The sequence below is a fragment of the Pseudophryne corroboree genome, chromosome 7 (genome assembly GCF_028390025.1).
Source record: "Pseudophryne corroboree isolate aPseCor3 chromosome 7, aPseCor3.hap2, whole genome shotgun sequence".
Taxonomy (NCBI): domain Eukaryota; kingdom Metazoa; phylum Chordata; class Amphibia; order Anura; family Myobatrachidae; genus Pseudophryne; species Pseudophryne corroboree.
Window position 1 is genome coordinate 321,978,422 of NC_086450.1, and position 13,041 is coordinate 321,991,462.

At 42.7% G+C, this 13,041-nt stretch overlaps 1 protein-coding gene across 2 annotated transcripts in view; it reads right to left on the reverse strand.

The window, feature by feature from the left end:
* The window catches only part of ZC3H7A (zinc finger CCCH-type containing 7A), a 201,015-nt gene that overhangs the window by 37,932 nt on the left and 150,042 nt on the right, over positions 1 to 13,041 (reverse strand). For both annotated transcript variants that reach the window (XM_063934308.1, XM_063934307.1), the window contains exons 12-14: positions 9,942 to 10,140; positions 7,958 to 8,119; positions 7,661 to 7,857 (exon numbers count right to left, since the gene is read on the reverse strand). In XM_063934308.1, coding sequence (XP_063790378.1) covers positions 7,661 to 7,857; positions 7,958 to 8,119; positions 9,942 to 10,140 — 558 coding nt within the window. The remainder of the gene's footprint in view (positions 1 to 7,660; positions 7,858 to 7,957; positions 8,120 to 9,941; positions 10,141 to 13,041) is intronic.

Sequence of the window (13,041 nt, forward strand, 5' to 3'; positions counted from 1 at the left end):
ATTGACTTCAAGGAACTTCTAAATACTATCTCTTAGAATACCTTCCAATACTTTCCCCACTATAGATGTAAGACTAACTGGTCTATAATTACCTGGTTCAGCTTTACTTCCCTTTTTGAATATAGGCACTACTTCCGCTATACGCCAGTCTTTGGGAACCATACCTGATATTACTGAATCCTTAAAGAATAAAAATAGTGGTTTTGCAAGTTCAGAGTGAAGCTCCATTAGAACCCTTGGGTGAATTCCATCGGGACCCGGTGACTTATTAATCTTTAAATGGTTTAATCGGTCACAGACTACCGCCTCAATTAAATAAGTACCTATCAGTGGGATATTCTCATTATTGAGACTGTGTGTTAGTCCCTGAATTGGGTCCTCTCTAGTAAATACTGTTGAAAAAAACTCATTTAGTGTGTCCGCTATGTCATTATCATTTTTGCTTAAGACTCCCAACTTGTCTTTTAAAGGGCCTATACTCTCCTTCTTTAATCTCTTGCTATTAATGTATTTAAAGAATTTTTGGGGATTCACTTTGCTTTCCTTTGCTACTAGTTTTTCAGTTTCTACTTTAGCCGCTCTTATTTCCTTTTTGCATATTTTGTTACAGTCCTTATAGTGCTCAAATGACTCTGCTTCCCCGTCAGATTTGTATTTTTTAAATGCTTGCCTTTTCTTGCCCATAAGTTCCTTTATCTTTTTGTTAAGCCACATCGGTTTATGCTTTTTATTCCTTGTTTTGCTGCTCATAGGAATAAGTTTGAGAGTATTTTTAGCTAGCAGGAATTTTAGCACATCCCATTTCTCCATAGTATTTTTTCCTAGAAACAAACCTTCCCATTCAATAGCCCTGAAAAATACCCTCATCATTTCAAAGTTGGCTTTGCTAAAGTTTAGAGTCCTAGTTGAGCCAGTATAGGACTGTTTATGAAAACTGATATTGAATGTGACCATATTGTGGTCGCTGTTTCCTATGGGTTCCCCTACTATAATACCTGATACCAAATCCCCATTGTTTGTTAATACCAGGTCTAAGATTGCATTGTACCTGGTAGGTTCCTCAATTAGTTGAACTAAGTAGTTATCATTTAGTGTGTTTAAAAACATATTACCCCTAGCAGTGTTACATGAATCGTTTTTCCAGTTTATCTCTGGATAGTTAAAATCTCCCATCACTACTATGTCACCTACTCCTGCTGCTCTTTCAATTTGCTTCAGTAACAATTCCTCATCAGATACATTAATACCAGGTGGCCTATAGCATACACCCAATACCAACTTTTTTATTCCTTTATCCCCGCATGCAATTTCTAACCATAACGTCTCGACAGTGTCTACAGTCCCCTCATTAATATCTTCCCGTATATCAGGTTTTAAAAACGGCTTTACGTAAAGACACTCTTTTTATTTAGTCTGTCTCTCCTAAACAGTGTATAGCCCTCTAGATTGACTGTCCAATCATGAGATTCGTCCCACCAAGTTTCAGTAATGCCTATAATATCACACTGTTTGCTTGCTGCAAGTATTTCTAGTTCACCCTTTTTACCAGTAATGCTTCTAACGGTCACATACATACAACTAAGATAAGTATTTCCCCTTTGCGTTAGGGACATCTTTCACCTTACGTAGCAACGATGACCTGTAATCGTCATTAGTTAGTGCTTTGGTAAAATCTCTTTTAGTACCCTTGTTAGTAACCTTACCGGCTGCTCTTACCCTCCCCCCAACTTCTCCCCCATTTCGTTTACTACCGCTATCCCCACTATTCTCACTGCATGACCCGTAGTTTCTAGCTAAACCCTCTAGCCAGGCTCCTAGTTTAAAATCTCCTCCAACCTTCTAACCATCCTTTCCCACAGCACCGCTGCCCCTTCCTCATTCATGTGCAATCCATCATGACAAAAAAGATGGCGCCTGACTGAGAAGTCCACCCAGTGTTCCAGGAACACTAACCCCTCTTTCCTGCACCAATCCCTAAGCCACACAAAGCGGCAAAGGCCAGAGCTCTTCTACCAACAGGGAGATGAGGTCTGCAAGCAATTAGAATTGCCTGAACTTTCTCCCTCTTTTATTCTCATTAGTAAAGGAAAAGGAGAGAACAGATATACTGTTTGATAACTCCAAGGCGTCGTTAGCTGTCGCCTGTGGACCTCTTCTTCTTGAACAAGAACACTGAAGCCTCTTGTTGTTTTTGAGAAGCCATCATGTCTATCTGTGGGCATCCACTGATACACTATCTGTTGAAGACCTGAGGCTGAAGACCCCATTCCGTGTAGGTCGTGTCTTCCTAGTTGTCTACCGTTATTAAGATGGCCGTGGCATTTCTTTCTGCCTAGAGAAGTATCTTGGATACTATTCTTATTGCTGCTGTTCCACCTTGGTGGTTTATGTACGCCACTGCTGTGGCATTACTATGAATGGCCTGATGTAGTAGATGGAAGGCCTGATGTAGAGCATTGTAAATTGCCCTTAGTGTTAAGATATTTATAGAGATTTAGGGGGTCATTCCAAGTTAATCGCTCGCTAGCTAGTTTTAGCAGCCGTGGAAACGCTATGCCGCCGCCCACTGGGGAGTGTATTTTAGCTTAGCAGAAGTGCGAATGCATGTGCAGCTGAGCTCTGCAAAAACAGTTTGTGCAGTTTCTCAGTAGCTCTGAACCTACTCAGCGCTTGTGATCACGTCAGCCTATTCGTGTCCGGATTTGATGTCATACACCCGCCCAGCGAACGCCCAGCCACGCCTGCGGTTTTTCAGACAAGCCTGCGTTTTCTCTCCCCCCTTTCTTTTCCCTCTTCTCTTCTGTTTTTCTTCTCTTTTCTGCTAGATATCCAAAGCTAAAAAATTAGCTAAACCTATTGTCTCTTAAAATACGGGGGCAATTAGCAGGCAACCCTAATATATGTATATAATTCTGTTACGACACATACTCTTGATAAAACTGGTCCGATTAACTTTGACCCATTGAGGTCTCATTAAAACAAGCTTCGCTTGTGCTGGTTGGCTAGGATTGGATGTAGAACTATAGTGTCTACATCCCCCTACAAGTCTTTTGGTGATAGACTAACCAGAACATTTCCAATTTTTTAAGCACTTTTAGTGTATATAGATATAACATATCTTATTAACCAAACATGGTGGAGTATAAGAGTGAGGATTTATTTTAAATGAATCAATAAAAGCTATGTCTTAATATATAATCATATAATGAAAACAAGAGTGCACCCACACAAGAGTCTTCTGCAAAGTTGTTTTTTCTCTAGTTTTTTCCTGACTCTGGGTGCACCACCAGGTACTAATATTTGTAGGTATACCTACCATACATATGAACGTAATTCTGGTTCAATAAATTATCTCTGAAACTTCAGGACTAGTGCGGAGTCACAACCTTGTTCATGGAAAGCCTGCGTTTTTGCAAACACTCCCTAAAAACGGTCAGTTGACACCCAGAAATGCCTCCTTCCTGTCAATCTTCTTGCGGCCGTCAGTGCGACTGAAAACTTCACTAGAACCTGTGCACAACCACAACAGGTTTTGTACCTGTACGTCGCGCGTGCGCATTGCGGGGCATACGCATGCGCAGAAATGCAGATTTTTAGCCTGATCGCTGCGCTGCGAACAACGGAAGCTAGCGATCAACTCGGAATGACCCCCTTAGTGTGGTTTCAGGACTAACCGTACTAACGTCTGAATTTCTGTGGCCTTTTCCAAAGGAAGAACACTCTCTGAGATACTGTGTCCAGAACTGTACACAGAAACTGAAGTCTCTGAATATGCTGTAAGTGGGACTTCTGTAGATTGAGACTCCCAACGTAATATCTTAGTAGACATTTTTGTGAGAATGATGCTGTGCAATAGCTGTTTTCTGGATAGCACCCTTATTAGGAAGTCGTCCAAATACTATGTTTTTTGAAATAGGAGTTGAAGCATCATCTGCTCTATGACCTTTGTAATACCTTCGGAGCTGATGAAGGACCGAAGGGTGAGGCCTGGAATCTGGTAGTGTTGTTTTTTGATTGTAAACTGATCTCCGCCATGACCTTTGTGAATGGTCATATTGGAATGTGGAGGTAGGCATTCTTGATATCTAAGGATACCAGGATCTCCCTTGTTCCAGTCATGTGATGACTGCCCTAGCGAATTCCTTGTTGAAATTAAAGCCCCTCATTATGGATTCAGGAATTTCAATCAGGAAAGGCCTGACAGAATCATTCGGAACTACCGAAACAGGTTGGCATATAACTCCTCGTTCCTTTCACGAGTTGGAACTAAGGCAATTATCTGTGTCTGCAGGATTCTGTGTATGGCCTCCTTGTAGGGCTACCTGTCTTTCTAGGAAAACTGGTAAATCTGAAGTGAAAACCTGGGAGGCGGTTCTCCATTTTGTAGCCTTGAGTGTTAACCTAGGTATCCTGGCAGGAGCATTGATGTGACTAAAATGTCTTAAGATGTGTACACACGGTGTGATATGCACTTAACTTTCCTTACGATTTTGACTATATAGTCAAAATTGTAAGGAAAGTTAAGTGCATATTGCACTGTGTGTACTCAGCTTGCGATGCTGATGGGCGGTCCCGTGGGATCGGCATCGCAGGAAAAAATAGACTGCGCAGGTAGCCCAACATTGCCCAGCCCCGTCGAATAGTCAGTGGCGGGCAAACAGCGCATCGTACATGGCTGTAAGCGTGCTCCTACTCTGAGATCCTCTAGGCACGGAGGTAGAGCAACCTGCTGTAGGTTTTGATACTGTTGTCTGTAACAGCTAATTTCCATCCCCTGCCTTCTGGGGCTACAGGCCACATTTGAGGCTTCTTAATGGGACTAAACTGGGATTTGAACTAAGGTTCTTGTGTTTACAGGCATTGGGCTCTTGTGAGCTGTAACATGACAAAAATGGAAAGATGGCTTAGAATAAGACCGTCTAGCTGGTGAGCTGAAGGGAAATCAGTGGATTTGTCAGCAGTAACTTGTGAATCACTTATTTAGATCCATTCTACACAAACCTCCTATACAGTATATGGAAGGTTTTCTGCCTCTTATTTGGACTCAGTATCCGCTGTCCCCTGACAAAGCCAGAAGGCTCTATGGGCGGAAACAATCCTGTCATTCGAGTGTTAACCAGTGCTATCTTCCTAGAGGTCTCACACATAGGTTGCTGATTTGCTAGAGTGACATTGTTCCTGAATCTAGTTCAGGTTCTTATGGGATTTGTAACCCAGTATCCAACCTTTACAGATCGCAGGGCCACTGCTGTAGCTGTATATTATAGATTATAGGGTGGTTTCTATTCTACGGTCTAAAGACTCCTTTGTTTAGGTTACCCCTGGGACCGGAAGCTAATATTCTTTGATAGGCGTGAAACCAATGGGTCCACTGTTAGTGGATATTCCCAAATTTCCTAATCTAGAGGAATTGAGAATGATGACAAAAAATGTCCTGGATTTGGGAAATGTTATATATATATATATATATATATTCCTCTTGTTAAAAAGTGGGTATTTTAATTTTGGGGACACTGTAAGGTAACAGCCGGCTTCTGTGGTTTGTGAAAACCGCAGAATGCACTTGCGTGTCCTTATCTGGAATCTCCAGACCTTTATTGCCAAATTTTGTGTTTCCATTCCCTGAAAAGGGATGTTGTTTCTTGATATAAATTCCTTTCACAGCTAGCATGTGTAATACTTTTGTAACATGCGCTATTTAGGCATTAATGATAACAGAATTTTGAGCCCAGGTTCACAGATCAACTGCATTGCAGCAGTAATCCCTTTTGAGCGCCATGAGCCACTGGAACTTCTGTGAGGGGAAGTTTTATCATCTCCCTCTATAGCGACAAAGGGGTCTTATTACATTAATGTTGGATACTCTTCAACACTGAGGGAGATATTCGATTTGCGTGCAACAAATAAGGCAGAGTGTGCTGGTTCTCCATTCTCTGTGCCTTCTCCTGATAATTATCTGGGTAAACTAGTGTTTGAGACTTGTTTAATTGTGTGTGTGTGTGTGTGTGTGTGTGTGTGTGTGTGTGTGTGTGTGTGTGTGTGTCGGGGATTTTGCTTCGCCTGCCGGAGCAAAATGCCCGTAAACGGGGCTATTTCACCCGAAAACACACAGGTTTCACTGAACCTGTGTGTTTACGGATGTAACTGCATTCGTTACCGGCCGAGCTAATTAAATAGCCCGACCGCAGCACCCGTAGAAACATCGGGGGTTTTTAACTCCCGATGTCTCGTTGGGGGCAAATTGAATATGCCCCCGAGGATCCGACACTTCAGTTTTTAACAGCGAGCCTTTTTCGCCCATTTCCCCCTGATTCCGACCACTCACTTCTGCCTTTCTCTATAGGTGAAATGAATGGTCGAAACTGACCTGTTTCCGCCTGCGCGTGTCGAATAAATTTTTTCGACATGGCGGAACACAGGAAGTCAATTAATATTGAAGTGTCGGAAAGTCCCGATTTTGGCAGAAAGTTCATTTGCAGACTTCTTAAAAGCTTGTCCTGTCTGGCAACAGCCAGTTCTGAGGTAATATTTGTCAATGTGGACAGCCCCACTGGTGTCCCTGCTATAAGATTGTGATGCAGACTAATGGCCCATACACACGTTGAGATTCGGGCTATGCCTGATTCTCACTATGCGACAGGGGCTAGGTTGGCACATAGTCAGTATCGCAAGCACATAATGAATGTGCTTGCGATACTGACTATGTACGATTTTGGCTAAGTGTCAATTTTGACTGTCTCTTCTATAGAGATAGTCAAAACTGACTTGCCTGCACAGTCTATCTATTCTTGCGATGCCGACCTCACGGGACCGCGCATCGGCATCGAATCGGAATCGCAAGGTGACTTTCACCTTGCGATCTGCACTAAGTTTTTTTACGATTTTGACTATATAGTTAAAATCGTAAGAAAAAAATCTCACCGTGTGTACACACCATTATACACTGCTCACAAATCTGTGAACCCTCAGTGACCTGCTAATGTAGCTTTTTTCCCGCCTTTCTCCTACAACAGAATCACACACACACACACACACACACACACACACACACACACACACACACACACAAACACTGGAATAAAACAAGTCTCAAACACTAGTTTACCCAGATAATTATCAGGAGAAGGCACAGGGAATGGAGAACCAGCACACTCTGCCTTATTTGTTTAATTAAAAAACCTTAGCAAGGCAGCATTATACCAGAATCTTAGAACAAAGATCCGGTTTTAATGATAGATGCATTTGCACATTTATCCCTCACCTTTATCACAGTCTGATGCAGTCTCTATGCCCTGTGCCACAGGACCTGTTCGCGCAGAACTGGTCCTGCGCATGCACAAAATACCGAACATCATCAGTACTTTGCACATCAGGGCGCAAGAACATCGGGACCTGAATGAGGTCCTAAATGAAGGCATATTATTCTGGTCACACCCTACTGCAGTACAAGCGCACTGAAAAAGGCAGCAGCTTGTGGATAGCTGAATCCACCCCTACTGGGTAAAGTTGGACCATCTGTGGTGTGATTGCACTTTACATTTGCAGTGGAAGTAGTATCAGGTTACGTGACAGAAAAGTGTAAAACTACGTAGCAGTTTGTGTGTGCTAAAAGTGTGTATGCGACAATTGCTAACTCTTCATAGTAAGTGACATAGTTTACCTCACAAAGGAAGACAAACATCCCACAGTATTCCTGCAATAGGTGGGGGATTGTGAAACTGACTTTTCCATTGCCTCCAAAAAGTATTTCTCTGCAGAATGTCCCTTTTCTTTCCAGAGTCCACACATCAATTTCTTCCTGGCAATATGCAAACGTGCAGTATCCTGGGTACGTGCAATCTGTGCCTTGGGCAACATCTAACAAATACATAATCATTCAAGTGTTTAGTAATGGCCATTTCCATGCAGGTTATGTGTAAGCTCCAATTAGTACACAACATAACCAAGTGCACAGTACCTTTACATATATAGTATTGTCCTGCATACTGATTCTTTGTTGGTCTTGGTCTTATTCTTTTCCAGCTTTCATCTGCAGGACTTTTAATCCTCCCTATTAAAATGTCTTTCTTGCATTTATGATCCATGTTGGGAAGGTAACTGTCACTTTGTAACTTTGATCCTGAAACGTTATAGAAAATAAACTAGTATCAATTAAATAAAAAAATTAAATCATGAATTAATTTTAAAATGTGAAAAAATAATATGGTGACAAAGTGGTATACAGTCGAACCTGGATAAGTGGGATCTCATGGGACAGCACATTTAGTCTCACTTAAAGAGGTTATCTCACTTATCCAGGTTCAAGAAATGTTTGACTCACGTACAGAGGTTATAACTTATGTAGGTTCAAACAGGATACCCTTGTAAGTTTAGTGGGTATCACATAGAAACTTGTCAAAACCTCTACTGATCCCAGTTACAGAGGTTCTAAAGGCACTCACCTCATTTACAATAAACTGAGGATAATAAACTGCACTAAGCTCACTTAAAGAGGTCCTAATAGCAATCGTCTCAGTTACAGAGGTAATTATTACTAATAATCGAGAAAAATCAGTCTCAAGGTGCATACACACTAGACATTTCGCTCCGTGAGCGATATCGTCTAGTGTTTCCTCTCCTGCGTCGGGCCGCCGACAGTGTGCTCACACTCTGTGTGATAGCCCTAGCGATATCGCACAGTGACGTCATGCTGCGGCCGGGCCGTACATGCTTCTTCTGGACGATAGTCCAAATTGAGCTACATGCACAGATGAGGGAGGGGGAAGATAACAATGAGCGGGACTGCGCATCGTACATCGTCCGCAGCATACACACTGGGCGATATTGTAAACAATATTGATCAGGAGGGTAAAAATTAGCCATACTGTTGACAATATCATCTAGTGCAGTGGTTCTCAAACTGTGCCATGGAGACACTTGCAGGGGTGCCCTGGATTGGTGGTCCAGGACCAATTCAAATTATTTATGGTGAATGTAATAGCCAAAATAAGCGCTGCTGGATGTCAATCATAAAATATGTGGACAAACTGAAGTAAATCTTGTCCCTCACCACATAAAGGAACCAAAGGATGACATATAAACAATTTATTTAATTTAATATTTATTTCTAAATTTCTCAATAAGAAACTTTTAACCTACGGGTGCCATAAACAAATTCTGCTACTCTAGAGTGCCGTGGTTTCCAAAAGTTAGTGACACTGTCACGAACTAAAGGCCCGAACACCAAGTGTGTTGGAGGCTTTAGTTAGTGACAGTCTCACTAACAGGTTTATTTTGGTGCAAAAATGCCGGGACCTTACAATTAGTCCCACTAATAGAGCGCTCCCACTTATCCAGGTTTGACTGTATATTACCAAGCCTTGAACGGAGATAAAGTGGATGGAGATAAAGTACCAGCCAATCAGCTTCTAACTACCATAGTTAGGATCTGGTTGGATGGTACTTTCAAAGGGGCAGATGTATTAACCTGGAGAAGGCATAAGGAAGTGATAAACCAGTGATAAGTGCAAGGTGATACAGGCACCAGCCAATCAGCTCCAATATGTAAATTAACAGTTAGGATCTGATTGGCTGTGCCTTTATCACCTTGCACATATCACTAGTTTATCACTTCCTTATGCCTTCTCCAGGTTAATACATCTGCACCTTTATCTCCGTGCACTTTAACTCCATCTAAGGCTTAGTAAATAAACCCCTTAGTTTCTAAAAAGCGAAAACATGTTAATAATTAACACTTGGATAATCTATCAAACACATGGACAAATATAGGTGACTCAAGCCCATCTTGAAGCTTGTATTCTCCACACTACAGTATAAGTGAACCAGTCCATTGCCTGGCATGAATTTATAGAGATAGAATGCATGGCAACTATTTAGAACATTACCATAAAAACACTGTAAACAGGAGGCCATACATTGTGCACTAGTACAAATGATCTTACCCACTTTGGTGAAACAGAGCGGACACACCTGTCTGAACTCATGTGTATCTTCTAGAGGGTTTGTACTTTTCAGGGGGCTCACACTTGACACAGGAGATGGTGCCCCATTGACAGTGCAGTCTACGAAAGGTGATTTATTACATATTCCTGAAACATCTATAGGGCTGACAGGTCGAATATAGTATGCATTGTCATTCATCTGTAGAATAAAAATAGAAAGGTTCAATTCAATAGACAAAAACTAGGTAGAAGAGGATCTTTTGTAATTAAAAAAAATGTAATATTAAGCTGTCCACTGATGAGTATTCAGGATTAATGTGCCCAAGTGGTTCACTATTTATTTCAATCAAACAAACATGTCCCATCTTTACACAGACAGCATTAAAGATTTATGACACTTAATGTCTTCCATTTCAGCAAAGTATGAAATGTACTGAGCTCTATGGTTCAAATGTCACTAATTTGCTCAAAACATAACCTATTGAGTGTACTCAAGAAGTGGAGCTGGGAAACACTTATAGGCAGGGCACAAGAGGGCCACTGTACACTTCTCTTTGCGATAAGGAAGGAAGGAAGCCTCTCCTCCCTGAATCACAGAGCCTGTAAAGCCCTTACTTTTAAGAAATAAAACAAAACTTTTCCCTTCCCTTATACATCCTGACCAAGTAGGGTTCGTGTGGGGCATGCAAGCCTCAGATAATACCCGCAGAGTCTTTAATTTGAATGATGTAGTTGCTGGACTGGGGGAGGCACTGGTCTTGATCTTTAGATGCAGAAAATGCTGCACTTACCAAGTTTGGCTTTTCAGGATTGAATATTTGTATTCTAGGCCCACTGCACACGTGTTCAGCAATAGCTTCCTGTCTGACATCATGTTCCCCATATCCAATGGTACCCAGCAGTGCTGATCTCTGTCCCCACTTGTCTTCAACTTAGCTATTGAACACCTCAAACTAAAATATGTGCGGCAGGACAGGTATGGCAATTTTTTCTATAAATTATGCCTTTTTGCCACTGACCACATTACCATATCTACATAGCTTACTGGATCCATACAGTAGTGCCTCCTTTCATAACCTGAAGTCAAAAGCATTGCCTATTAATATTCCTTAGGCAGTTATAGGGTGCCTCCGTTTGCAATTCAAATATACTTGGCAACCGACTTCACTTTATACCTGGGCATTTAGATACAGAGTTCCCTCTCAATGGCTTTTGATGTTAATATCCTTCTTTTTTTAGATCACCTAGCGTCCCTGACTAAGGGCCTAATTCAGAGCCGATCGCTGCACCAACAGTGATTGCACTTTGAAGCCCTAAGCGTTGTGCGCACGCACCGTGGCCAAACTGCGCGTGCACAGCCAGTGAGATTCGAATCGTCTGATTGACAGGCAGAGGTGGTTGCGGGGCGGGAGGGCGTTAGGGTGGGGCGCAGGCGTATCCAGAATGTTGCGGGGGTGGGCCGCGGTGACTACGTGATAACACACGCAGCCGATGCGACCCAGAACATGGTGGGCAGCCGCCAGCCAGCGTAGCTAGGCTGCGCACGTAGGCAGCTGCTTGGCGGGTGCAAAAGCCCCCTGTGCATGGGGGTAGGGCCTGACATGTGGGGCGGACTAGCCCTGTGCTGGGCGTTTCCCCAGATGTCAGAAAAACTGATCGTAGATGTGCTAAATTTAGCAAACCTACCATCAGGTCTGAATCACTCCCTAAGTACTGCACTTCGTATGACAATTCCTGCCTGGGTTGGTTAGCCGCCTTTAAATTGACACTGCCTCCCAAACTCCTGTATTTATTTAGAACAATTCTTTATGCCTTTCCCAAATCATAGCTTGTCAAATGTCAAGCTATATTGACAAAATGTGTGGAAAAAATAAGTCCCCTAAGATTACTCAGAGCAGGATGTACTTGGCTAAACGGCAGGGTGGGTTAGCTCTCCTGGAGATACCAGGACACATCTCTCTTTGGTCAGTTAAGGGATTGGATGCACCCACACAGGATTAAATGCTGGTAACCCTAGGGCAGTATACAGAGCTTAACCGTTAGTGGACCTACTCTGGATCCCTTATACCTCTCACCCTCGCCATCTTCCTCTTCTCTCTTCTACTGGGGCCTCTCTACAAGCCTGGGACAGGTTGTTCTCCAAACATGAGAAGGTATTTTTAGCCACCTCTAATGTCTTAATTTTGGGGTTGTTTATGTTGATCCCCGATTTAGATTTGACGTGGCAATCTTGTGGCATTGGAACCTTAGGCTACCTTCTAGATGGTAGTTCTTTCCACTCATATCCTACCCTACGGGAACGCTACTCGCTTTACTGTTAGCGACCTATTTAAGTACTACAGAGTTAATTATTTGTTCTGGAGTGTGGCCGTTTCCAAGGCCATGTCTGTCCATCCCCCCTATGCCCCAATATATAGACTTTCTGCTTGCCACAGGCACGGGAAGGAGTGATATTTCTTAGTAGTATTGTTACTCTATTGAATTTATGCCCCCACATGAGTTCTCCTTCGCAGTCCCGATGGATGGGAAGCAGACCTTGGCCGTGTTGTTACGGACGTACAATGGGATTTGATATATGCTACTTCCCACCGTATGTCTCGGTGTGTAAATAATTTTAAGATGCACATTAAATTGCTTTATAGGCTATATCTTTCCCTTGACTGTTTGCATACTATGTGAGCCACACATTCTAAATTTCTGGAGGAATTGAGGGGAAAGTTGGACATCTTTTTCATATTTTTTTGGTCTTGTCCCTCGTTTCTGGTCTGATGGTTAAGATATAACTTCTAAGGTGCTACAATTTACATTGACTGCCACCCCTGAAGTTGCACTTCCTCATTTATACCCCCCCAAGTTCTCTAGCACTACCATTGTATTCCTGTTAGAGATGAGCGGGTTCGGTTTCTCTGAATCCGAACCCGCCCGAACTTCATGTTTTTTTTCACGGGTCCGAGCGACTCGGATCTTCCCGCCTTGCTCGGTTAACCCGAGCGCGCCCGAACGTCATCATGACGCTGTCGGATTCTCGCGAGGCTCGGATTCTATCGCGAGACTCGGATTCTATATAAGGAGCCGCGCGTCGCCGCCATTTTCACACGTG